Source organism: Neolamprologus brichardi, chromosome 16, assembly GCF_056152115.1.
Source record: "Neolamprologus brichardi isolate AB-2024 chromosome 16, ASM5615211v1, whole genome shotgun sequence".
NCBI lineage: Eukaryota > Metazoa > Chordata > Actinopteri > Cichliformes > Cichlidae > Neolamprologus > Neolamprologus brichardi.
The window spans coordinates 10,193,173-10,219,742 of NC_142119.1; the positions used below are offsets into that span (position 1 = coordinate 10,193,173).

The window sequence follows — 26,570 nt, forward strand, 5'->3', positions numbered from 1 at the left end:
ATGCATTGAGTTTTTCCTTTCCAGTCACCTTTCTCACTCACTATGTATTAACAGACCTCTCTGTATTGAATCATATCTGTTATTAACCTCTGTCTCTCTTCCACAGCATGTCTTTTATCCTGTCTTCCTTCTCTCACCCCAACCGGTCGCAGCAGATGGCCGCCCCTCCCTGAGCCTGGTTCTGCCGGAGGTTTCTTCCTGTTAAAAGGGAGTTTTTCCTTCCCACTGTCGCCAAAGTGCTTGCTCATAGGGGGTCATATGATTGTTGGGTTTTTCTCTGTATCTATGAAGCGCCTTGAGGCGACTTTTGTTGTGATTTGGCGCTATATAAATAAAATTGAATTGAATTGAATTGAATTGAATTAACAACAATGATACAGAGGAAAGGTCTTCTCCAGAGTGTCAAAGTACTTTGCATGGCAAAGTGAAACAGCATTAGGTGGTCATTCTCAGTCCAGTCATGGCTCCTGGTGTCTGTGCCATTTACAGAGTCATAATTCCAATGCTGATCTTCCTTGCGCTATCACTTTTGGAGCTTAGCACGCTCTCTTCATCTCTCGATTTCTGTTCCAACGCGGCTGTAGATTTAAGGCAGAGCACGTCGTACACCTTAGTTGTCTTCCTCAGCGTCAACGACGAAACTCTTTCATTTTATTTTAAGATTTTGCTGTTCAAAATCTCCTTGTGATAATCCTTTGGAAGCCCAGTGGTGCAGCCTACTGTCGTTTGTCAGTTGTCCTGCAGATGGTCCCTGCTTCTCACTGGTCCTCTCGAAGCGTTCTCTCCTAGTCCTAGTTTGCATCTGCGCCTCAGTCAATCCTTCCATATCCCTCATATCACGGTTCCTGCAATTTAAAAATGAAAACTTCCCCGGAAAACCCTCTTTTGCCCTATGTCAGCTTATCACAATTAGACATACACAATAAAGTTGTGCATTGTCTCTTAAAAATTCTCAGGGCTTCTCCCCTGGAGTAGTTTCCCTCCAGGCCCTGTTTTAAGGAAAAACATTAGCCAGTGGTGTGTCCTGCTGTAAATCATGTGATTAGATCATATGATTAGCCCTTTGCTGTGGAAAAAGTGATGTAGATGTTAGCGCAGCGCATCTGTATGCACACTTTCTCACAGTGACCTCTGCACTGTAAACAATACAAGGTCATGAATAACACACCCCTGGTAAATTCACAAAGACACAGAAAGTGGCAATTAAAAGGTTAAGTCAGCACGGCCCCAAAGCCCATGCAACCCAGGATGTTGCTGTCACCTTTCTGCTCCTGTAAAAAGAAACATACATACATCCACCCTTTTGTCAGGTCAAGGTGGAGGTGCAATCTTGCATACTGGTGTCAACTTAGTCAAAGCTTTTGTCAGTCCAGTCAGTCCCCATTTTTATTTGCTGACAGTAGAACCTCTCGTGACGCAATAAGTTTCTACTGCCAGCAATGACGTCATTTCAAAAAAGGAAAAAAAGAATTTAGACTGGATTACCTCGCTGAATCCTTTTTGACAGGGACTTGTTTTCTGATTGTCCCAAATAAGTGGCTTTCTCCCGAGCCCATTTTAATTTTGGAGAAGCTCACTTGCGATTGTTCAACATGTTGTGTAGCGCCTTCGATTCCGATCTTGCAGGCCTGCTTGGAAAAAAGAGAAAATTGCCAAACAAAAAATCTCAGTGCACTGTTAAAAATCAAAAAAATATGAAGGCCTAGTTTTAGGACTTGTCTAAGCATACTGTTAGAATGATGAAAAAACAAGACTAATAGGCAGGTTCAAAGTGGTACCAAAAGAAAATGCATCAGTAAATCTCCAAAACTTTCATCCACCAGTCACACACACCTCACACAACAGCAATGTTCTATTAGAAAACAAGTTTTGTTTTCCCCATGTACCCAGATGTGTGTCATGATAAGACCTCCCTCACACATCAGAAACCAGAAACTCAATAATCTATTAGTCCCCACTCATCTGACCCTCCCGCAGCATTCTGTTCACCGCTGATTCAATCATCCTTCCCCAAAAATAATACTAGTTCACTAGTCTATGTATCACTTCTTAACCTACTAAGTGAACCGGACAAGATGATGGTAACAGAAATGCATGCTTAAAATGCTATTTGGTCTTCATGAGCTTCATTGTATGTGTGTTTGTGTTAGTAGGATTAATGCATTTTTCTGTTTGTGTAATTTTGTGTACCGCTCCTCTTTGTGGTGCTCCAGACACTTTTCAATTCTCCACGCAAGGCAGTCGTTTTTTCTCCCCAGTTTCCTAAACCCAAATTTTATTCCCACACTACAACAGCCTTCCTCCATGTTGTCCCCTTCTCCTTTGGCTGTGGTCTCATCCCATCTCTCCCCCTTGCAGCAGTCCAGTGAGAGTCAGTTGTCTTTCAGCTTTGTCCTGTGTTTTCCACTGTCTCATTTTGCCATTTTTGCGCCGAAAGTGGCAAATGTCCAACTCAAGCAGTCTTTTCAAAAGTCCATTCACACACAGTGAAGGTGCAGCTCGTTGGAAATGCACATCCATCCATCCAGTCATGATGATGCCATTTTACTCCTTGCTGTCGCTGTCTTGCACAGCTGCTGCTGCTGGACCTTTTCTTCACTGCTCAGGATGCTGCTGTGAGCTCTTGAGATCCATCTCGTTGTTCTGAAACTGCATTTCTTGTCTTCAGGGAGAGATTCTTGGAGTTTGTGTTCTCAGGGTGACAAACACGTGGAAATTAAGCTGTAAAACAATTCAGCCAAAACTTGGCTTGAGTGTTTCTAATGATGTTAACCTATAATTTTCTTCCGACTGCTGCACGTGGAAAATTGATCCGGGTCTGCTCTTCACCTGCAAGTGACACACTGAGACATTTTGATCATTCTTCTCATTGCTTAAAACAACACATCTCCCCTCTCTGGTTCTGAACTCCCCTTTCTTAAAAACCCAGAGAGATTGTAGTTGTTCTATGTTGAAAAACACCAAACCCTCTTCCTATTTTGCTTATTTTTTATCAACAATTCTGCTAAAAAAAATTTTTCGTGTGTGTCCACCCTAGGGGAGCTGGTGGCCTGCAGTACCACCTTCTCCCTCTAGTTGGAAACAACTGTTACACACATTTCTACACTCCTCTCTCTTTTTTTTTTTTCTTGTTTTTGTTCCCCACTTTCAACATTTTGAAACCCAATTTCTCACTGTTTTTTTTACACACACATCAACTTTTCCACACAACCGTTCTCTGCAATCTTACACACTACACATTTACTCAATTCTTACCACAGTCATGTATTGAGTTTTGTCTCTGGCTGCCTGGTGGAACGTCTGCCGATCTACTGGATCTAGATCCCATTTTACTACACGAGGCGTCCCCCGCAAGGTCCTTGCCTTCTACAGACCAAGGAACGAACACCGCCACTCCGTGCACTATAGTAGGCTACACAGAAATGGATTCTGACAATGTACCCGAACCGCCGTCCCTGTGGCGTACTTGGACCGAACACAGGTCTGGGCCGGCTTCTCCCCAACAGCGCGTTCGAGCCACTGTCCTTGTGATGGACCATACCCAACACAAGCCTGGGGCCTCAAACCACCAGGTTTTCCTCCCGGAGACTCGAACTCCGGGGTCGGCCAGCGTTCCCCCCCTCGGCCAGACAAAAAACTCCCCATGACTGTATACAAGTTAGCTATAACTCACCCATCTGCAGAGTCCCCTCAAAGTCGATAGTCTCTGTGGTGGCTAAAACACACGGCTCCGTGACTCCCCCATTTCCTTTGCTTCAACAGCTGGTAGGACAAAAGTACCTTTTCCTCAGGGGTGATCAGTCCGTCCACGGAACCGTTGTTCAGCGACCACACGGACTATCCCATCCTCGTCGCCATTTTGTCGTGGAAGTTTTTCCACTTAAATAAAGCCTGCAGACGAGCGGTGAGTGGTAGCTAACATTCTTTAATCCAAGCACACAAAGAACAGACAAACAAGCTTGTGGAGCCCCCGCATGGCCGCGGGACAGACGGTCAGCAGAGTCTCACTGAGCCTAGCATGGCTCTCAGTTAAATACCTTCTCCAGGAACAAAGGCTGTTTCACACCTTAAGGTTCACACTCCCTTGCTACTTCCCAGAGTCCTCGAAGAGACAAAAGACTGGACCTCTGGAGTTCCTGTTTCCCCCAACATCCTTACTACACCCCCTACCATTTGTCTTACAGTATGAGTGTCAGACATGTTAAAACAATGAAATAATGTGATTAATACCTAAGTGAAAGAAATTCCTATACACCTGATAATAATGAATTGCAGTAGTCCAGCCTGGAAGTAATAAATGCATGAACTAGTTTTTCAGCATCACTCTGACACAGGATATTTCTAACACTTTATAACTGTTGCTTAAGGCCCTGCGTCTTCATCTTTTGTTACATATTATTGTTCTCTGTGAGATATAGATCAAACAGATGTATGTTGAAAAACAATCTTGAAAAGTACAATCCCAATTACAAAAACTGGGGACATTGTGTAAAATGGAAATAAAAACACAACGTAATAATTTGCCTCTCATAAACCCATATTTTACTCACAATAGAACATGAGAAACATATCAAATGTTTCTTTTCTTTAGGGCTAATGCCTCACGATTGGCATCGCATATTTGTGTGTGTGTGTGTTTTATTCGTCTTAACTTGCACAGTGTAAGACCAGCGGACAAGAGGTGGTCATGGTAACAATAGTGTTGCCTGCAAAATGGAGTCTCCAAATAAAGAGATACCTAGAGAGCTGCAGAAGAAGAAATGTGAGCTGGTATCAGGCCTAAGGCCACTCTCAACTCTTTTGACCAATCATGTTAGCATTCAGTTTCTTTGACTCATAAAAGTGTATACTGCCGTTGGCGCAGCGCCTTTTCTCTGAGCCAGAGAGAGGAGGTGGATGGAAGGAACGGACTCGAGTGCAGATCTACTTTTGAGATGAGACAGTGAATTTATTTACAGTGGAACAAACAACAACAGCTTTGTACACGACTTCCACACAGTGCTTCCTCCAATTCCTCCTTCCAATTCATGGAGGCAAAAACACAATAAGATGAGTAGGTAAGAGTAAACCGTTACACAAAACCCGTTTGATGACTGTACTACCGAGTAACACTCAGTGATCCAGCACCGTCGGATGGCCGATTGCACCTTTAAATAGGTTGACAGAAGATGTTGATTCAGGTTTATTTTAGGATATTTAGTTTCCTTCAGTGTTTCCCTTTCTAACTTTTCCTCAGTGTCTTGTCTCCATTTTCATGTCACCTGTGTTTCCTTATCCCTGTCCTAGTGTGAAGTTCACATGTTCGTGTTACTTGTTGTTTTATTTTGATAATCCTTGTCTCTCATTATGTCTTATTTGTTCCTGCTCTGTTTCCCAGCTTTCTCCACTCGTCTATTCTTCCCCTTGCATATACATTTTCTCAGTCTCCCCTTGACCCTTGTCCGAGTCTCTTCTCATCAGTTTTTGTGTCTCTCAGGTTCCATGTCCCTTAGTATTTTCCCAGTTTAGGTTATTTGTTTTTGTTTGTTTTTGTACCTTCATGTTCAGCCTAAATAAACAGTTTGCTTTTTGCTAAGTAGTTCCTATTCTCCTTCATTTGGGTCCTCTCACCACCTCACACTTTCTGCAGCCACAGACCCGGACAAATTAGTTAATCTGTGGTGTCACTCGATGAGTCATGAGAGCATCTCCTTCACAAACATCAATACCGCCATTTTTGAAAACTGGCAGTGAGGAAAATATCACAAAAACCAACACCATGGTCTGTGAGTCTGATGAAAAGCCACAGATAGCCCAATGGAGGGCTCAAGAAACATTTCTTGTGTCTGGAAGTAGAAAAAGAATACATGTTTGTATTTAAATTGTAGTTTTTATTAGCATGCCTGCGCAAAATTTTAACAGAAGGAGTGAATGTAAAGACAAGAGATTTGCTACAGAAAGCTTTAACCTGTAGTGTTTTAGTAGTTCCGCCCTTTTGCCTCATAATTGAATTCCAAAAATCAAACATCATATTCATAATCTTCACCTTTTTTTATAAAGCACTTTAAAACAAGTACTAACTACTAACTAAGTGTCACTGAGGTTAAAAGCCAAAGAATAAAAGTGGGTTTAAAGACGTGATTTAAAAGTGGACAGTGGAGTGGCCTCTCTAATGTGTAAGGACAAATTATTCCATGATTTAGGACCCACGCTAGAAACGGCCCTGTCCCCTCTGAGCTTCTTCCGGTGAGAGGGATGTTGCTAGCTGGCAGTTTTTGTCAAGCGATGTTGAAATTTCCAACACTTCAAATGCTTCAGGAGCTATAATGCTCAGCGCAGCATCAGCACCGTGGAAATACACGGATACATTCGTAGACTCGAGACAGAATTCACAATGCGTTTTTGGGACTTTCAGGTGTATGGACCAATGTTAGCACCAATGAGCAGCTGGATATTTCTCGCATTAACTGCCTGGACACAGAGGACATCGAAATGCAGCTGATTGAACTGACAAGCTCGACTCTGTGGGGGTCAAAGTTTGCAGAACTACAGACGCAGCTGGAATCCACAGCTGTGTGTGTTCATGGAGCTTGCATTTCCACCTGCTGGACATCACGACCTGACAAGTTTAACTGTCTTAAGAACATTGCAGAGGCCTTATTGACAGTATTTGGCTCTACACTGTGTGTAAGCAGATTTTCTCTCACATGAGTGTCCTTAGGTAGCCGTCTGAACGCTGGACACTCGGAGACCTGTGTCTCTGAGTGGGAGAACAGAGATCACATTAACATGTGTATCTCTGTATATAACAAACATGCCACATTGGCCCAGTTTATTTTTCTTATCATTGTTGTGAGGAGACGATAAATAGCATTTGCATTTTCTGTTGTACAGTTCATTTGCTGTTATGGAGTTTTTGTTATGGATAAAAGGTGTCATTTTTTGTTTCAAAATAGCTGATAACTATTCGCTGATAGCTGCCAACATCTGCAAACAAATATAATTCGATAAAGTTGTTCTATATAGTGTGTAACTGTTAATATAGAGCGTTTTTAAATTTATTGCTAGCACAATTATATGGCACATTGACCTCTGAGGAAATTTTAGGTTTTAATTTTTAATGGCGCTCATCATCAAAAAGGTTGCATACCCCTGGTTTAGACTTTCCATCATGCACCCATAAATAGTAAAACTTTCAATAACAATTTCAAAGTATGATGAAAGTGTAAGTATTGCCATAAAACTTCAAAACAAAGCAAAACCCACACACTGTTTGTGCACAGGAACACTAAAGAACATTTGAAAGTTCAACCAGAGGAAAAAAATGTTGAACCTTGAGGGACTCCCTTCATCCAGAACATGTTCAAGTTAGGAAATGGGCAGAAAACATTTCTGCAAACCCCTCACATTCTGGACATAAACTCTTCAAACTGCTGTCTTCAGGAAGGTGCTACAGAGCGCTGTTTACAAAAACCTACAGAGGGAGTTTCTTCACCCAGGCTGTCACACTGATGAACATAATCAAATAACCCACTGTTATATTGTTCTGGACATATGCACATTGTTGCACTTAGTTTGTAAAGAATTTCTGTCCTTGGGCTAATGATACAGGACACACAAAACTGAACAGATTTTACACAAAGGACATCACCAACATGTATACTGCTATGAAGTCACCTAATCAATGATTTGAGAACAACATTTATTTTATGTTTAAAGCACCTTGAAATTACTGTGTGAGAGAGAATTGTTCTTATTGACTTTATTCATTTTTATTTTTTGCTCTTCATTGTTTACACATCTAATCTGGTATTACTTTTATTTTTTTTAAATAAGGAGAGATAGTGTTGCCATCCTGAATGTTCACATTGAACAGAAAAGAAGGATTAATTGTACATTCCCAAAGCATCAATTATAAAAGGCAGAACAATGGTGTTTCAAAACTCTCCCTCCCTTGAGGATAAGGCAAAATAATAAAAACCTGCCACATACTCGTATGACTGTGTGAAGTCTTTGTCTTGTTTTTGGTTTTCCATTCATACTTGTTATGTAATTAGTTTTATGAGCAAATGTTTTGTCTTTGAAAACAATAATGGATAAAGAGTTAAATGATACCTTTCTAACTCTGGACTGGTACACGGAAATTAACAAGTACAGATATATTTTCTTTTTTATTATGTTTACACTATATATTCTAATAATCTGCACTAATTCTATTATTGTGTATTTAATCTGGATTCATAAAAACCTCCATGAGCCTATGTACATTTTCATTGCTGCTTTGCTACTTAACTCTGTTCTTTACAGCACAACTATTTACCCAAAACTTCTGATTGACTTTTTATCTGAAAAAAAAGTCACAACATATTCAGCCTGTCTCTTTCAGTTTTTTATGTTTTACACTCTAGGTGGTTCAGAGTGTTTTCTCCTGGCTGCCATGGCCTATGACAGATATGTGGCTATATGTAAACCTCTACAATATCATAGTATCATGAGAAAAACCACTGTGAGTATTTCCCTGATCATAGCTTGGCTTGTACCTGTTTGTCATATTGCTGTCGTAGCAATAGCGAGTGCTGAAGCTAAATTGTGTGACTCTAATATAAAAGGAGTATTTTGTAATAATGCAGTTTACACTCTTCAGTGTCAAAGATCAAGATTAATTACTGTCTTTGGTATGGTTTGTTTACTAGATCTTGTAATACTTCCTATGCTCTTCATAGTTTTCACATACACAACAATTTTCATTGTTTCTCATCAAAGTTGTAAAGAAATTAGGAAGAAAGCTGCAGAGACTTGTTTACCCCATCTCTTAGTTTTAATTAGTGCCTGTTTGTTTGTTGTGTATGATATAAGCATAGCTCGGGTGGAAGCAGATTTTCCAAAAACTGCACGCATAATAATGACATTACAAATAGTGCTCTATCACCCTTTATTTAATCCATTTGTATATGGGCTCAAAATGAAGAAAATTTCAAAACACCTAAAAGGGCTGCTTTGTCAGGGCAAAATAACTTCGTGTATTAAAACTGGATTTTAAGTACAGTCATTTGTTCTATAATGAGTTTTACACCATCATTGTATCTGTGGAAAGAAATATAAAATGGAAAATAAATCACTTTCATTAATTTATTTACCAAACTGTCACCATGTTTTGAAGAGATGACATTTGTATTATTTATTTTGCGGTTTAAATATTACTAGTAATATTAACATTCATAGTACTGATGATACATAATATAAACATGGAATAACTGTTCCTACAGGTACCTTAATTCCAAAAGAGGAATTAGTCTTTCCATTTTGATATAATAACCTCTGTTACTTTTGATTAATGTTCTCATCGCTCTCTTTTGCACCTGTCGATTTACATTTGTATTTTTCTGACTTTTTAGTTTTCCACTTGTTAAGCTCAGTAAGAGAATGAGAATTATATTTTCAGACCTGAAGAGTTCTAATAACATGAAAGCTACGATCTTGAGATAGAGGAATTAATGAAAAAGTTGCCCTTTTCTTAATATAGACACCAACTGTGCTTTAGGTACAGCTAACTGAAAAAAATCACCTGTATAATCCACATTATTGTTGTCGAATTTCTTTCATTTATTATTTCAAGAAATAAATATATAATGGCTGAATAATGATAAAGCACAGAAATGTAGAAATTTTAATTTAGCTTTACATTAGATGTATTCTGTTAATTCTGCTATCATTTATTTGTATTTAGTTAAAGCTCCATGTACCTGGGTTGTTTTCATTTTTACTTTGACTATTTATCCTGTCTCTTTCACTGGTTCATTTATTACTCTGTATGTGCCATGATATCTGAGTGGCATGTATATAAACATAGCATAAGAAGGAAGGAAATGTGTGTTTTTTCGGTTTTGCTTTTTGGCAATGAATCTTATACCGCTGGAAAGCCTGTTTATTTCTCCTTACATAATGTCACATTTGTAAGGAAAAACACATTTGTTGTAAACAGCAGAGTTGAGTGTGTGTGTGTTGTGTTCAGGGATAGACTGGTGATCTGGCATACTGGGCATTAGCCCAGCAGACCGACCGGTATAATTATTGTTCTTTGTCGATACAATTATCCAGGTCGGCCTGAAGGGCTGCTGCTCACCATCACAGCAACCCATTGTTGATTTTCATTACTGACACTGGATTCCTCAATCAAATCTCAGTCAGCCCTGTCTTCCTTTTGTGCTCATGCACCTTGTAGAACAGAGTTTAGTGTGGAATAAGTGTTTGATAAAGTTGCACAAACAAAAGTGAAACAGTTGAGGTGAAAAAGTAGAGAGGAAAAAAATGCTGTCATTGAAACTACAAATAGATGCAGCAAAATGTGTCAAATTTACTTACATGTTAGTTAGTGCTCTGCAAAACTGAAAATTTTGGTATCAATCCGACACCCATTAAATTAAGGGTAGTACTTCCTATTCTAATACTTTTAATGTAGGCTTATGCAGAGCAGATCAGTGGGTCATGATTTATGACCTGAATCATCATGAATTTGCTTAATTCGGAACACATTTTAATGACCACAAAATGACAGTTTTGTGATTTTTATTATCCACAATAATTAGTTAACAAAGTAAAATATACCTGTGGTGAGAATGAGACACGGCGAGTCCACGGCTCGAGGTTTTGAGCCATTTTATTTATCACAGCTGCAGCTCACCAGCTACCAGCCGGACATACATCACACCACAATCAAAAACACAACCCTATTTCCCCATGTTTAACTCGGTAGGTGCGGTGCCATGCCACGCAGGTGTGTTCACCCTCTCCGCATGGCACCGCAAACCACACCCCAAGACATATCCCATCTCAATCGGGTGATTGCGGTATGTTGTGGTGGTTTAGTTTGCGATTGAAGCTGGGGAGGCACTTGTAGTGGCGGCGCAGCTGGTCCGAAGGTTGACCATGTTGAACGCAAACACGGGCCTGCTGGCACGTTCGTGAGCCCCTGCTCACAGGTGGCTCGGCCAAAATCCGAACAGGAACAGCTGGCACCTCGACCTCGGGCTCAGGTCAAGCAAGCTCCCCTGGCATGGGGACCTCCACCTCTCCCGGCTGGAGCAGCCCTTCACGCAGCGGCTCCTCCACCACCAGCAGGCATGGACCCTCTCGCACCTCATCTACATCCAGCAAGAGCAGCTCGTCCACCGCTCCCGACTGGAGCAGTCCTTCACCCTGCTGCTCCTCCTCCTCTGGCAGGCGCAAACCCCCGCACGCCTCGACCACCAACCCTGGCTGCTGAGGTGTCCCAAATGGCTCCACCACTGCTTCCCCACCGTTAGGATACACCGGTGGGCATTGTGGTGGCGGTGTTGACCAGGCCTGGAGCAGAGTTGCCAGATTTGCGATGCTCTCCAGGTGACGCTCAGTCTGGTACCGCAGCTCTTCCTGCTGGCGACACACCTCCTCTGACTGCTCCTGACCCGCCATGCTGCCTCCTTGGTTTCAGCACCAGTTTGGTGTGAATGACACATGGCAAGTCCACAGGACAAGGTTGCGGGCCATCTTTATTAGTTTGGCTGCTTCAATTCAATTCAATTCGATTTTATTTATATAGTGCTAAATCACCACAACTGTCGCCTCAAAGTGCTTTATATTATACAGTAGATTGTACAATAATAGATACAGAGAAAAACCCAACAATCATATGGCCCCCTATGAGCAAGCACTTTGGCGACAGTGGGAAGGAAAAACTCCCTTTTAACAGTAGGAAACCTCCGGCACAACCAGGCTCAGGGAGGGGCGGCCATCTGCTGCAACCGGTTGGGGTGAGAGAAGGAAGACAGGATAAAGACATGCTGTGGAAGAGAGACAGAGATTAATAACAGGTATGATTCAATGCAGAGAGGTCTATTAACACATAGTGAGTGAGAAAGCTGACTGGAAAGGAAAAACTCAGTGCATCATGGGAATCCTCCAGCAGCCTACGTCTATTGCAGCATAACTAAAGGAGGATTCAGGGTCACCTGGTCCAGCCCTAACTATATGCTTTAGCAAAAAGGAAAGTTTTAAGCCTAATCTTAAAAGTAGAGATAGTGTCTGTGTCATGGCTGGCGGGGTGAGCCGTGTGGTGTGGAGGAAAATGAGGATCCAAAATGCAGGCAGCCGACTGATGATATGAGTAAGGGTTTATTTACAGGTGACAGTGGCAGAACAGACAACAAAGCATGAGAAAACAACTGAAGAAACCTGAACTGGGGGAACTAAATGACAAACCTGAGAGCATACAAAAGGGGTGTGGGGCAGAGAGACGCAGAGACAGGAACGGAACACCATAGAACGCAGGCGAGCCGACAACGAACACAGACCGACACCCACTAAATATAAACACACAAGGTAATCAGGTAATCACACACAGGAGGGAAGAACAGCTGAACCCACAACCAAACAAAAAACAAGCTCCAGTGGGCCAAATGAATTGTCCAAAACACAACACAGACTGGAGTTCCTGAACAGGGTCCCAAAACATAGTTCAGGAGGCCGGCCCGGAGCCTGACAACTCAGGAGCCCAGAACAGTTCATCTCCGGGGGCCAACCATGTGGAAGGCAGTGGCGGCGACAGGGAAAGTGGCGGCGACAGGGAAACAGTTCAGGCGGCCGACCATGCGCACGACAGCGGCGGCGTGAAAGCAGTTCTGGGGGCCGACCGTGCGGACGGCGACGGCGGCGGGGAGAAAGCAGTTCTGGGGGCCGACCGTGCGGACGGCGGCGGGGAGAAAGCAGTTCCGGAGGCCGGCCACGGCGGCGAAGATGCCCAACATGCGGCCTGGCAGATGACCGACGATGTTGAGGCGGCAGTTGGGGACCTGAAGGCTGCGTGGCCTTCACAGCACCAGGTGAGACGGAAGCTGAGGCTGGACCAGACGAGACGGAAGCTGAGGCTGGACCAGACGAGACGGAAGCAGAGGCTGGACCAGACGAGGCTGAAGCTGAGGCTGGACCAGACGAGGCTGAAGCTGAGGCTGGACCAGGCGACGCTGAAGCGGATGCGGAGGCCGGACCAGGCGAAGCGGGCGAAGCTGAAGCGGAGACTGGACCAGGCGAAGCTGAAGCGGATGCGGAGGCTGGACCAGACGAGGCTGAAGCGGAGGCTGGACCAGGCGAAGCGGGCGAAGCTGAAACTGGACCAGGCGAGGGTGAAGCCGAAGCTGGACCAGGCGAGGGTGAAGCCAAAGCTACGAAGGCTGCAGCTGGCGTGGGTGAAGCTACGGAGGCTGCAGCTGGCGTAGGTGGAGACACGGAGGCTGCAGCTGGCAAGGATGAAGACACGGAGGCTGCAGCTGGCGAGGATGAAGACTCCGAGGCTGCAGCTGGCGAGGATGAAGACTCCGAGGCTGCAGCTGGCGGCGGCGTGGAAGCCGGAGACGGAGGCGCTGCAGCAGGCGGCGGCGTGGACGAAACTGTGGATGCGGCTGCTGCTGCAGGCGTGGATGCCGCTGCTGGTTGAGCAGCTGGTGGCTGGACAGGCTCCTCGGGCCCCCCGGCTGACGAGGAAGGTTGCTGGACGGGCTCCTCGGGCCCTCCAGCGAGAACAGTCTCAGGACCAGCGGGCACAGGGGCCCCTGGCAGGCACAGAACAGAACCAGCAGGCGCGGGGACCTCTGGCAGGGACAGAACAGAACCAGCAGGTGCGGGGACCTCTGGCGGGCGCAGAACAGAACCAGCAGGTGCGGGGACCTCTGGCGGGTGCAGAACAGAACCAGCAGGTGCGGGGACCTCTGGCAGGGACAGAACAGAACCAGCAGGTGCGGGGACCTCTGGCGGGCGCAGAACAGAACCAGCAGGTGCGGGGACCTCTGGCGGGCGCAGAACAGAACCAGCAGGTGCAGAGACCTCTGGCAGAGACATAACAGAACCAGCAGGCGCACGGGCCTCTGGCAGGGACAGAACAGAACCAGCAGGCGCACGGGCCTCTGGCAGGGACAGATCAGAACCAGCAGGCGCACGGGCCTCTGGCAGGAACAAATCAGAACCAGCAGGCGCACGGGCCTCTGGCAGGAACAGATCAGAACCAGCAGGCACGTTGGCCTACCCGAACCGGACACAAGGGGGGAGGACACAGAATAACTAGAACAGAGGAAAATAATCATAAAACACAAAACGCTGGGTCAACGACCCAGCACCATGACAGTACCTCCCCTCCAAGGGCTGGCTCCAGACAGCCCAAAACAAAAAACAGACGACCAACCCAGGGCGGGCGGCGGGGGCCCAGGACGGAGGGACCACAACCAAACAAAAAACAAGCTCCAGTGGGCCAAATGAATTGTCCAAAACACAACACAGACTGGAGTTCCTGAACAGGGTCCCAAAACATAGTTCAGGAGGCCGGCCCGGAGCCTGACAACTCAGGAGCCCAGAACAGTTCATCTCCGGGGGCCAACCATGTGGAAGGCAGTGGCGGCGACAGGGAAAGTGGCGGCGACAGGGAAACAGTTCAGGCGGCCGACCATGCGCACGACAGCGGCGGCGTGAAAGCAGTTCTGGGGGCCGACCGTGCGGACGGCGACGGCGGCGGGGAGAAAGCAGTTCTGGGGGCCGGCCACGGCGGCGAAGATGCCCAACATGCGGCCTGGCAGATGACCGACGATGTTGAGGTGGCAGTTGGGGACCTGAAGGCTGCGTGGCCTTCACAGCACCAGGTGAGACGGAAGCTGAGGCTGGACCAGACGAGACGGAAGCTGAGGCTGGACCAGACGAGACGGAAGCTGAGGCTGGACCAGACGAGACGGAAGCAGAGGCTGGACCAGACGAGGCTGAAGCTGAGGCTGGACCAGGCGACGCTGAAGCGGATGCGGAGGCCGGACCAGGCGAAGCGGGCGAAGCTGAAGCGGAGACTGGACCAGGCGAAGCTGAAGCGGATGCGGAGGCTGGACCAGACGAGGCTGAAGCGGAGGCTGGACCAGGCGAAGCGGGCGAAGCTGAAACTGGACCAGGCGAGGGTGAAGCCAAAGCTACGAAGGCTGCAGCTGGCATGGGTGAAGCTACGGAGGCTGCAGCTGGCGTAGGTGGAGACACGGAGGCTGCAGCTGGCAAGGATGAAGACACGGAGGCTGCAGCTGGCGAGGATGAAGACTCCGAGGCTGCAGCTGGCGAGGATGAAGACTCCGAGGCTGCAGCTGGCGGCGGCGTGGAAGCCGGAGACGGAGGCGCTGCAGCAGGCGGCGGCGTGGACGAAACTGTGGATGCGGCTGCTGCTGCAGGCGTGGATGCCGCTGCTGGTTGAGCAGCTGGTGGCTGAACAGGCTCCTCGGGCCCCCCGGCTGACGAGGAAGGTTGCTGGACGGGCTCCTCGGGCCCTCCAGCGAGAACAGTCTCAGGACCAGCGGGCACAGGGGCCCCTGGCAGGCACAGAACAGAACCAGCAGGCGCGGGGACCTCTGGCAGGGACAGAACAGAACCAGCAGGTGCGGGGACCTCTGGCAGGCGCAGAACAGAACCAGCAGGTGCGGGGACCTCTGGCAGGGACAGAACAGAACCAGCAGGTGCGGGGACCTCTGGCGGGCGCAGAACAGAACCAGCAGGTGCGGGGACCTCTGGCGGGCGCAGAACAGAACCAGCAGGTGCAGAGACCTCTGGCAGAGACATAACAGAACCAGCAGGCGCACGGGCCTCTGGCAGGGACAGAACAGAACCAGCAGGCGCACGGGCCTCTGGCAGGGACAGATCAGAACCAGCAGGCGCACGGGCCTCTGGCAGGAACAAATCAGAACCAGCAGGCGCACGGGCCTCTGGCAGTAACAGATCAGAACCAGCAGGCGCACGGGCCTCTGGCAGGAACAAATCAGAACCAGCAGGCGCACGGGCCTCTGGCAGGAACAGATCAGAACCAGCAGGCACGTTGGCCTCTGGCAAACACAAGGCAGACTGCAGCTGCACCGAGCATTGACTCAGCTCAGGCAGCGACAGCCGGGTGCAGTCCTCAGCTGGCTTCTTAACCTCCAGGGGTCCAGAGTCTGCTGGGGGCTGAAACCCAGCCTCTGGGGAGGCCCTGGAGTGCGTCTCAGTCTCAGAACTGGCCAGCTCTTGAGGAATGTTTTCATTGTTGTTAGGTTTGTCTCTCTGCTTAGAATAAGAAGTTGTTGAACTGTCCTTTATGGGTTGAACTGTTATGGCTTGCTGTACCAGAGGAGTTGGTGAAGACGATGGCTGAATAGGTGGCTGAGCTGATGAGTCTTCTACCAACTGAACTATTGACTGGGCTATGGACTGCAACATAGTTTGTAATAAGTCTGGCTGTGACTGTAACTGGGCTATGGGTAGTGAGGCTGAATGTGACGGAGGTGACGACTGAGCGGCTAACTGAGCTAGTGGCTGCTGAGCAGCTAACTGAGCTACCGGCTGGGCAGCTGACTCAAAAAACACAGCCCCGGTATAAACAGTCACAAGGTCTGGCGAAACAGACAGAGTGTCTTTTCCACTCACCACAGCCGGCAACTCAGAACTCTCGGGGCCCGGTTGTGGCGATGGGCGTCGGCGGCGTGAACGTCGCTTCCTTCTCGGAGATAGCTCCGACCGGCAGGGTAATTCCACATCCGGCGGGCCGGGCCGCAGATTCCCCGGCGGGCAGTGCAAAACATTCACCACCGGGCTGGGTCAGGAAGCGGTAGCGGCTGGAGGGTGAAGGTGCAGTTCTTTCAGAATGAAGTCCTGTGCGAGCGGGTGAAGAGAGTCCAGTAGCCAGGGGTGAGCGGAAATCAGCTGCTGTAGCCTGGCTTCTACAGCACGGTGAAATTCCTCTCCCTCATGTTCAAGCCACAGGTTAACCAACCTCGAAACGGAGTCAATCAATTCCTCCCGAAACTCCTGGGAAGGTGCGGATGCTGCTGGGTCCATGTTTGGTCGGCTCGTACTGTCACGGCTGGCGGGGTGAGCCGTGTGGTGTGGAGGAAAAGGAGGACCCAAAATGCAGGCAACCGACTGATGATATGAGTGAGGGTTTATTTACAGGTGACAGTGGCAGAACAGACAACGAAGCATGAGAAAACAACTGAAGAAACCTGAACTGGGAGAACTAAATGACAAACCTGAGAGCATACAAAAGGGGTGTGGGGCAGAGAGACGCAGAGACAGGAACGGAACACCATAGAACGCAGACGAGCCGACAACGAACACAGACCGACACCCACTAAATATACACACACAAGGTAATCAGGTAATCACACACAGGAGGGAAGAACAGCTGAACCCAATACACATGAGGACCGGAGGAGACAAGCTGAACACAGTGACAACAGACACAGACCTTCAGAACAAAACAGGAAATCTAGAACCCGAACCGGACACAAGGGGGGAGGACACAGAATAACTAGAACAGAGGAAAATAATCATAAAACACAAAACGCTGGGTCAACGACCCAGCACCATGACAGTCTGTCTCCCGAATCCAAACTGGAAGCTGGTTCCACAGAAGAGGGGCCTGAAAACTGAAGGCTCTCCCTTCCATTCTACTTTTAAATACTCTAGGAACAACAAGTAGGCCTGCAGTGCGAGAGCAAAGTGTTCTTAGAGGGTGATATGGTACTACAAGGTCATTAAGATAAGATGGGGCCTGATTATTTAAGACCTTGTATGTGAGGAGTAGGATTTTGTATTCAATTCTGGATTGAAAAGGAAGTCAATGAAGGGAAACCAATACAGGAGAAATATGCTCTCTCTTTCTTGTCCCCGTCAGTACTCTTGCTGCAGCATTAACTGAAAATTAACTGAAGGCTTTTCAAGGGAGTTTTTAGGACATCCTGATAATAATGAATTACAGTCGTCCAGCCTGGAAGTAATAAATGCATGAACTAGTTTTTCAGCATCACTCTGAGACAGGATATTTCTAATTTTAGAGATGTTGTGCAAATGGAAGAAAGCAGTCTTACAAATTTGTTTAATATGTGATGATTATTAGAGATAGGTTGATCTTATTTAAGACTGAAGCATTAATTAATGGCAGGACTTCTTTGAGCAGTTTTGTAGAAATGGGGTCTAAAAGACACGTTGATGGTTTGGAGGAAATAATTATTGAAGTTAAACCAGAAAGATCAAATTGAGAAAAATAGTCTAAATGAATATCAATGGTACTGAAAGTAGCTCTAGATAATTGTCATGGTACTGGGTCATGTGACCCAGTATGTGGGTTTTTAATGTATCATTTTGTATTCATTGGTGTTCTAGTTTCAGTTTGGCTCATCTAGTTAATTTTCAGGTTGCTGTTTAGTCCTTTCAGAGGGCGGGATGTTTCTCCTATACATATTTCATTGCATGGGCACTATATCATGTACATTACATATTTAGTTCTGTATGTGATAAAGCCTTTTATGGCAATAGTTTTGTCACTTATAGGATCTTTGAATTATTTGACATTTTTGGTGTATTGGCAAATTATGCATGAACCACATTTGAAATTACCTTGTAGGTTATGCTTCATCCCATTTGGGGAAGACACTTCACCCGTTGCCTACTGGAGGTGGTCAGAGGGCCCGGTGGCGCCAGTGTCCAGCAACCTCGCCTCTGTCAGTGTGCCTCTCTTTTTTTGGAATCAATGGAGAACTATGAAGTGTCAGTTTGCTTCCTTGCAGCAATGGTGGGATATTTGTAAAATAGAAATTCAGCAGTTCTGTGTTCAATACACACAAGTGAGATGGTAAAATCTATATAAAAAATTAGAGACTGATGTAGTGGATCTTCAAAATTTGAGTGAGCCCACAGGAAATCGAGGCCATTTTCAGGCACTCAAAAGTAAAAACGCTGTTTTGGGTGATGTGCTAGGGTTTAGAGCACGGGCCGCCCTGGTCCATTCACATTTTCAAAATTTTGCTGAAATGGATGCTCCCTCAGAATTCTTCTTTAGTTTGGAAAAAACCAATGGACAGACTCGCCGTATTCACTGTATTCAGTCTGAGGATGGGAAAGAGCTGACTGAACCCACTGAATTACAAAAAAAGGCTGTTGATTATTTTTCAAAGCTGTATGTCAGCGAGTTTAGAGAAGATTCCGTGGCTAGTTAAGAGTTTCTCAGTAACTTGCCAAAGGTCTCAGAGCAAGACAGTATCATCTTGGAGCATGCCTCAACTCTGCAAGAACTGCAGGAGGCTTTGTCGAGTATGGAAAATGGTAAAGCTCCTGGAATAGATGGCTTGCCTGTGGAATTTTATAAATCATACTGGTTTGTGTTGGGAGATGTGCTCACTCTTCTTCCCAAGAAGGGAGACCTTTATGAAATATAGAATTGGAGACCAGTCAGTCTCTTGTGTGCCGACTATAAGATCTTCTCAAAAGTATTGGCATGCAGGTTAAGGAAAGTGATTGATCAAGTTATACATGTAGATCAGTCCTATCGTATTCCTGGCAGATCAATAACAAATAATATAACACTAATTCGTGATTATTTCGACATCTCTAGTTTATTGGGTTTAGACTTTGGTCTGATTTCCTTCAACCAAGAAAAGGCATTTGATCAGGTGGAGCAACAATATCTTTGGAATACTGTGAAGGCTTTTGGTTTCTCCTCTGGTTTCATTGCCAGACCCTCTATTGTGACATTGAAAGTGTTTTGGTCAATGGTGGTTTAAAAGCTCCTTTTAATGTAAAGAGAGGTATTCGACAAGGTTGCCCAATGTCAGGTATGCTGTACTCCTTAAGTATTGAACCTTTATTATGTCAAATTAGGAAAAAGTTACATGGGATAAAACTAAATGGAATTTCTTTACCTTTTCAAATTTCTGCATATGCAGATGATATTATTGTGGCTATAACAGGAGAGTCAGATATCCTTATTGTAACACAAATTATTGAATGTTTTGGTAAAATTTCATCATCTAAAGTTAACTGGAGGAAAAGTAAAGCTTTATTAGTAGGTAAATGGACAAGAGTGGGACCCACATTAGGTCATGAAAACTTGGGAAGGGTTTGTTGAACTGGTAGAAGGTAAGTTAAAGAAATGGCATTGGTTTTTACCACGAATGTCTTACACTGGTGGCACACTTATTATTAACAATCTTGTTGCATCATCATTGTGGCACCGTTTCGGAACCTCCACCTAACCTATTGGTTAAATTACAGACTATTATTTTAAAAATTTTTGGGGACAAACTTCATTGGGTTCTTCTTCAGTGTTTTGTTTTTGCCAAAGGAAGAGGGAGGGCAAGGTTTGATTCATCTAGAAAGTAGGAAAGCAGCTTTTAGGTTACAGTTTTTACAGAGTTTTTTGTATGGGGATCAAAATGTTTTGTGGAGGCAGGTTACAGAATACTTATTTTCAAGAGTTGGTAATTTGGGGTTTGGTAAAACTTTGTTTGTTTTTTATCACTCAAGGTATGGTGTAAAGTGTTTGTCACCTTTCTATACTAGTGTGCTAAAATCTTGGAGACTGATGAAACAGAAAGACTTAGAAAATCTACATCATTGCATTGGCTATTATTGGAACCCATTTATAAAAGGGTCTTGTTTAGGTTCATCATGGGATGATGTGGCAATGATGTTGGAGCTACTGATGAAACAGGGAGGTACCGCTGTAAGGCATTTGCTTGAACTTGCTGGAGCCAACATGGAAGATGCTGTCGTCTTGGCGAAGTTCGCTCTCTCCAAATTGTGGACTTGTTGACAAAATTCAAGCAAGCACTATCAGAAGATGATAAAAGTCTTTTGAATGGATGGTCTAATGTGCTTTTAATTCCTCATAAAACGGACAGTTTCTTTGATTGGTGCTTTAGGCTGCAGCTTAAGGACTTTGAAAGCCCGGGTCCTTATTTGGAGAAGGAAAAGTATCAACGAACACCATTGGATTCGGTGAACGGGTATAAAAGATGCATTAAGGCTCTAAACAAAGCAAAGTTAAAAGGTAAAAATCATACACCTTGGAGAGAACATTTTAAGGTTGGTTTTGATGTGACACCTCTATGGGGGATGCTGTACAAGCCACTATTGACTAAGAACACTGGTGATTTACAGTGGCGAATTTTACATGTTATCATTGCGGTTAATGCTCTTGTGTCCATCATGGGGTTTCAGATAAATGCCCTTTTTGTTCAGTGAGAGAAACTATTTTTCATTGTTTTGTACAGTGTTTCAGGTTAATGCCCTCCCATTGGCAAAAGCTCATAAGCCATGTCACATACATGCCCTGCGATCGGCGACCACTCATACTTCACGTCACAAACACGCCCTGGAATCAACGTTCGCTGACAAGTAATGTACACACAAGCCCTGTAATCGGCGATCGCTCATAAGTCACCTCATATAAACGCCCTGTGATCGACGATCGCTAATAAGTGACGTCACACACACGCCACGCAATCCAGTCTTTAAGTCTGACGTCATTAGCCATGTCTGGGCCCAAACTCCACTGCAGGTCCCTAAGTCAAATGATCACTGTAGCATTGCTGAGAGTTGAAAAACTGTCTAAATTCTTTCATCTGTAATAAAATGATCAGTGTGACTGCTCTACCATGTGTAACAATTAAGTTTAATATCCAAGCATCCATGACAACAGAATTTATGACATTTAACGGAGTTAGAAGTTAGCAGGGAGTTAGCAAACTAGCTTCCATCTAAATATTATATACCATGTTCTGGCTGAGGGATTCATGAAACAAATTAAAACATAAATGGACTGATTCAGTTGCCATCGTGGCTCAAGAGTTGGCAACTCATCTTGTAATCGGAAGGTTGCCAGTTCGAGCCCTGGCTCAGCCAGTCTCGGTGGTTGTGTCCTTAGGCAAAACATTTCACTCGTTGCCTACTGGTGGTGGTCAGAGGGCTCAGTGGCGCCAGTGTCCAGCAATGTTCCCTCTAAGCTGCGCAATTGCGCACTGCTGGCACGGTCTCTGCGCACAAAAAATCTGTGTTGCGCACAAAAAAATCTAACCTAAATTAAAATTAATACTTTAACAATTCTGTTTTGCAGTGTTAGTCAGTGAGTGACTGGCTGCTCCCATATGGGATTAGAACGATGCCACCTTATCCCATAGTCCAGCCAATAATGCGATTTACATTCGTATATACGCAGCTAATCAACGTCGTTGACAGGCTATGACGGCGTCCTTATGTGCCGACACCGGTGTTTTAGCTAGCAAAGCAGCATGGCTGATGTGGAGTGAAGCCACATTAATGACAACGTGTACAACCATTGGAGATGTGAGCAGGACAGACGGAACAAATGACGGGAAAAGTGTGGACTTTATACCAGTTTTTAATTTGTGTTGATCGGCCACGTAAAACCAGAGTTGTGATAAAAAAAAAAATGCAATGTTTGGTTTTCTTCCTGAATACTGTCGTTGTTTATATTTACTGCGGGAAGAAACGGTAAAAACTAGTGATGTGCAGATCGATCCTGAAATATCGATTCCTCCGATACCAATCATTTATGTTCTAGAATCGATTCTCACATTAAAATATTGATATTTTAGCAATTTAGGGTAAATTTGTAGTTTATCATTAACAGGAACACAGTGGAAAGAAACTATAACATTCGGATTGTCTACATTCAAAGGAACTACTTCCTCTTCCGCCTTTCATAGTTATGTGCAAAATACGGCTGTATGAAAGTCTCGCAGCCCCTTGGCGTGCACACTCACAACAATGGCTGAGCGTAATCGGAGTCATGTGCAGACGTATTTTACCCCCACAAACAGCTGAGGCGTGGTTTGCGATATATGTGGCAAAAAAGTGCTCCAAGAGTGAGGTGTTGTGGCCATACTAGGGAGACATTCAAAAGGGCTGTTGGGGGGGGTAAATACATTTTTCAGGGTTTATTTATCGGATAAAATACGTTAAATGTCACCGTTATTATTGGCCGGCCCGGAAACAGCGGGGGTGTCCAAATTCAGAGGCTGCTTCCACCTGAGGACCCGGCCTTCGCGATCTAAAGAAAGCCGGGTAGTACGTCACGAGCTCCCTCGGTGGAGTGAAACTCTGCCGCCTGCTCCTTGCTATCTAAAATATAACCAGGCACTGACTTAAACTCTCGACCGTTTCACACTTCTGTTTAATCAGTTTTCTGTTTGACGTTTATTCAGCTGTGTGAAAACCCCAGAGGAACCCACCTGAGGGATTAATAAAGTTAAATTTAATTTAATCTAATCTAATAATTTTAATCTCAGCCAAACTGATTTACTCGCGAACAAATAAAACACTGAAAAAGCCAAACAATAACATTTTTAGTTATCAAAGTGACTTATATATCATGTTTAACCCGAGTAGCGAAAGACCGCGGGGGTTTGAAAACGATGTGTCGATCGGCTCAGATATTTGAAGTTTACACAGCTACATTCTCACCTGAAAATATGTTAAAGGTTTTTTTGCGACCCAGAAAGAGAAATAAGAGTAATATTAAAACTAAGTAGCTGCAGTAGAAGTAGCCATTGTTGGAAACTGGAATTGGCTGGGCCGCGCTATAAATTCTGTGATATGGTTTTTCAATTTTGTTGTCCGGGTGGAAAATCTGGAAAAATTTGGGAGAATGGTGGCTCCGGGAGATTTTCGGGAGGGGCACTGAAATTCGGTATTCTCCCGGAAAAATCGGGAGGGTTGGCATGTATGGTTGTGGCAACATCACTAACATGGTCAAACATCTCAGAGTAAATCATATCACAGAATATGACGAGCGTATGTTGAGGCGAACTGAAGAGGAGGACAGGGACAGGTGCTGCTAGGGCGAGACAGACGTCTCTCATGGAGTCCTTCAGTGCTGCAGGCTGGCAAGGTGTTCAAATAGCGCACAACTTCAGTTTTTTTTTAATTCTATATGATGAACTCTGCATTATTAAATGATAAGAACAAGTAATCTGATGTCTTGTAATACGGTGGCCCCTAGAGACAAAGCACGTACAAACTCCAAAACACTTGCAAACTCCAAAACACTTGCAAACTCCAAAACACTTGCAAATTCCAAAACACAACGGAAGTGCTCCAGGACGCTAGGGGCAGTGTTGAGCTCGATTTACAAAATAAACAGCAAGTTTGTCTGTATGGGACGGTCTAGTCTCCATCGCGCTTCCCAGGTTGCCTAGCAACCATGATACTAACCGCTGGAAACGTGTCATACAACTTTGTTTGACAGAAATGAAGGAGAACATATTTTAGATGAGATTTACAAACGCAAGGCTGACGGAGCATTTATTCGGTCTCGCAGGAAATGGCTCGAAGAAGGAGAGCAGAATTCAGCCTATTTTTTCAGACTTGAAAAGCATCAATCTAACACCAACTCCATCCTACAACTAAATATTAATGGGACAATTTCTAATGATAAGGATACCATAGCAAAATATTGTTCAAACTTTTATTGCAAACTTTATTCTTCTAGTTATTGCCCTGAAGCTTGTCTGACTTTTTTTAATTCTTTAGACAAAATTACTCAGCTGAATGAGGAGGATAGTCAGCTTTGCGACAGATCAATTTCTTTGATTGAGGTTGCAGATGCTATAAAACATCTAAAGATTAACAAATCACCTGGAACTGACGGCCTTACTGCCGAGTTTTACAAACAGTTCGCTGACAGTTTAGCCCGGTTTCTTTTAGAAGTCTTTAAGGAAAGTATGGATAGAGGTGCACTCCCTCCCACTTTATGTCAAGGTTTGATCACCCTCATTCCAAAACCAGGAAAGGATCCTTTGCTCTTAGACAATTGGCGACCAATCTCTTTACTGAATAATGATTATAAGATATTGGCACAAATCCTGGCTAATAGAATGAAACCTGTATTAGATAAAGTTATTGATGAGAGTCAGTCTGGTTTCATGCAGAATCGTCATATCTCAAACAACATAAGATTAATTTTAGACATAATAGATTACCCAGAACTTGTACAGGATGATAGTCTTATTCTTTTTTTAGATTTCTACAAGGCGTTCGACTCCTTAGAGCATGAGTTTATTTTTACTGCTTTAAATAAATTTGGGTTTGGTCAATCCTTCTGCAATGCCGTTCGGACATTGTATTCCAATAGTAACAGCTCCATAAAGCTTGCCACTGGTATTTCCCCAAGATTCTCTCTAAAGCGTGGAGTGAGGCAGGGTTGCCCCCTATCCGTATATTTATTCCTTCTTTCTGTGCAACTCCTTAATTCACACATTAAACTCAGTTCTTTAAAAGGCCTGGTCATTGCTAACAGAGAAATACTCATAAGTCAGCTGGCAGACGATACAGCTCTCTTCCTCAGAGACGCCTCGCAAGTTTCAGTGGCCATTAACAATATACAGCCATTCACTAAAGCCTCCGGACTTTCACTCAACCTGCATAAATGTGAACTTTTACCAGTTAAAAGTTGTTTAGCAACTTCAATTCATGGAATACCTGTAAGAAACTCTGTAAGATACCTTGGAATTCAAATAATAAAAAATGAGCAATCCAGATGCTCCACAAACTTCATTCCTATTATAGATAAATCCCAAAAAATCTTTAATCATTGGCTACAGCAAGACCTGTCGTTGAAGGGTAGAGTTCTGCTATCGAAGGCTGAAGGTATCTCCCGTCTAACCTATGCTGCCCAGTCACTACATGTTGATAATACAACCTGTAAGTCAATTAACAAATTATTATACAATTTTTTATGGAAAAATAAAACTCACTACTTGCGTAAATCAGTAGCTTTAAATTCATATGATAAAGGAGGTATAAATTTTATTGATTTCAGTGCTCTTAACAACACCTTTAAAATAAACTGGATTAAAAAGTATTTAAGAAATCCCACTTCTATCTGGAACTTTATCTCACATCATGTGTTCTCTAATTTAGGTGGCCTTAACTTCCTACTGCTCTGCAATTATAGTATTCCAAAAATACCACTGAAACTTTCTCACTTTCATCAACAAATTCTTTTGGCATGGGCGCTGATTTACAAACACAATTTCTCTCCACAAAACTGTTTTATTTGGAATAACTGCAATATTATTTATAAAAATAAAACTCTTTTTTTAAATAACTGGTTTAATAATGGAATAATCTTGGTTAGTCAGTTATATAGAGAAGATGGACTCTTATATAATTACTCTGAGTTCCTCAGGAGATACAATGTACTGATAACGCCTAAAGAATTCTCAATAGTGTTCGATGCCATCCCATCTGGTCTGTCCATGTTACACAGATGCTCCCACAGTGCTCCACTACAGGTCACTCCCCCGGATGTGTTACATTCTTCTCTTGGCAATGTTTGCTTTTCTTCTCATAAATCTATAAATACCAAAATAAGATCTCTCTTTCAGGATGCAATGGTCTCTGTTCCATCAGCCATATTTTATTGGGCCAATTTTGTAACAGATATTGAATGGAAAAAAGTTTGGACTTTACCACAAAGGTTTTTCTTAACAAACAAAATTAAAGAGATTTCCTTTAAGTTGATTCATAAATTTTACCCTACCAAACAATATTTGTCCAAATTTATGGCTGAAATAAATGTAAATTGTACCTTCTGTCAAGAGCAACCTGAAACAGTTTCTCATCTGTTTTGGTCATGTAAATTTACATGTAAATTCTGGAAGGATTTCCACAAGTTTATTACTGACTCTGTTCTCCCTAATCTTCAACTATACTATAAGGATGTTATCTTTGGCTATTATAATTTTAAAGACAAGGACAATGATGCTTTCTTC

The 26,570-nt window shown here is 44.3% G+C and overlaps 1 protein-coding gene and 2 pseudogenes across 1 annotated transcript; all 3 read left to right on the top strand.

Moving 5' to 3' along the window:
- The first annotated feature begins 8,068 nt into the window (after positions 1-8,068).
- On the top strand, positions 8,069-9,019 carry LOC102785655 (olfactory receptor 2M5-like). The gene has a single exon (XM_006806430.2). It carries the CDS (start codon positions 8,072-8,074, stop codon positions 9,017-9,019), a length of 948 nt encoding a protein of 315 aa, XP_006806493.2. The 5' UTR covers positions 8,069-8,071.
- Positions 9,020-12,773: 3,754 nt separating this feature from the next.
- On the top strand, positions 12,774-14,472 carry LOC148098161 (uncharacterized; annotated as a pseudogene).
- Positions 14,473-14,576: 104 nt separating this feature from the next.
- Positions 14,577-15,935, top strand: LOC148098162 (uncharacterized; annotated as a pseudogene).
- The last annotated feature ends 10,635 nt before the right edge of the window (positions 15,936-26,570 follow it).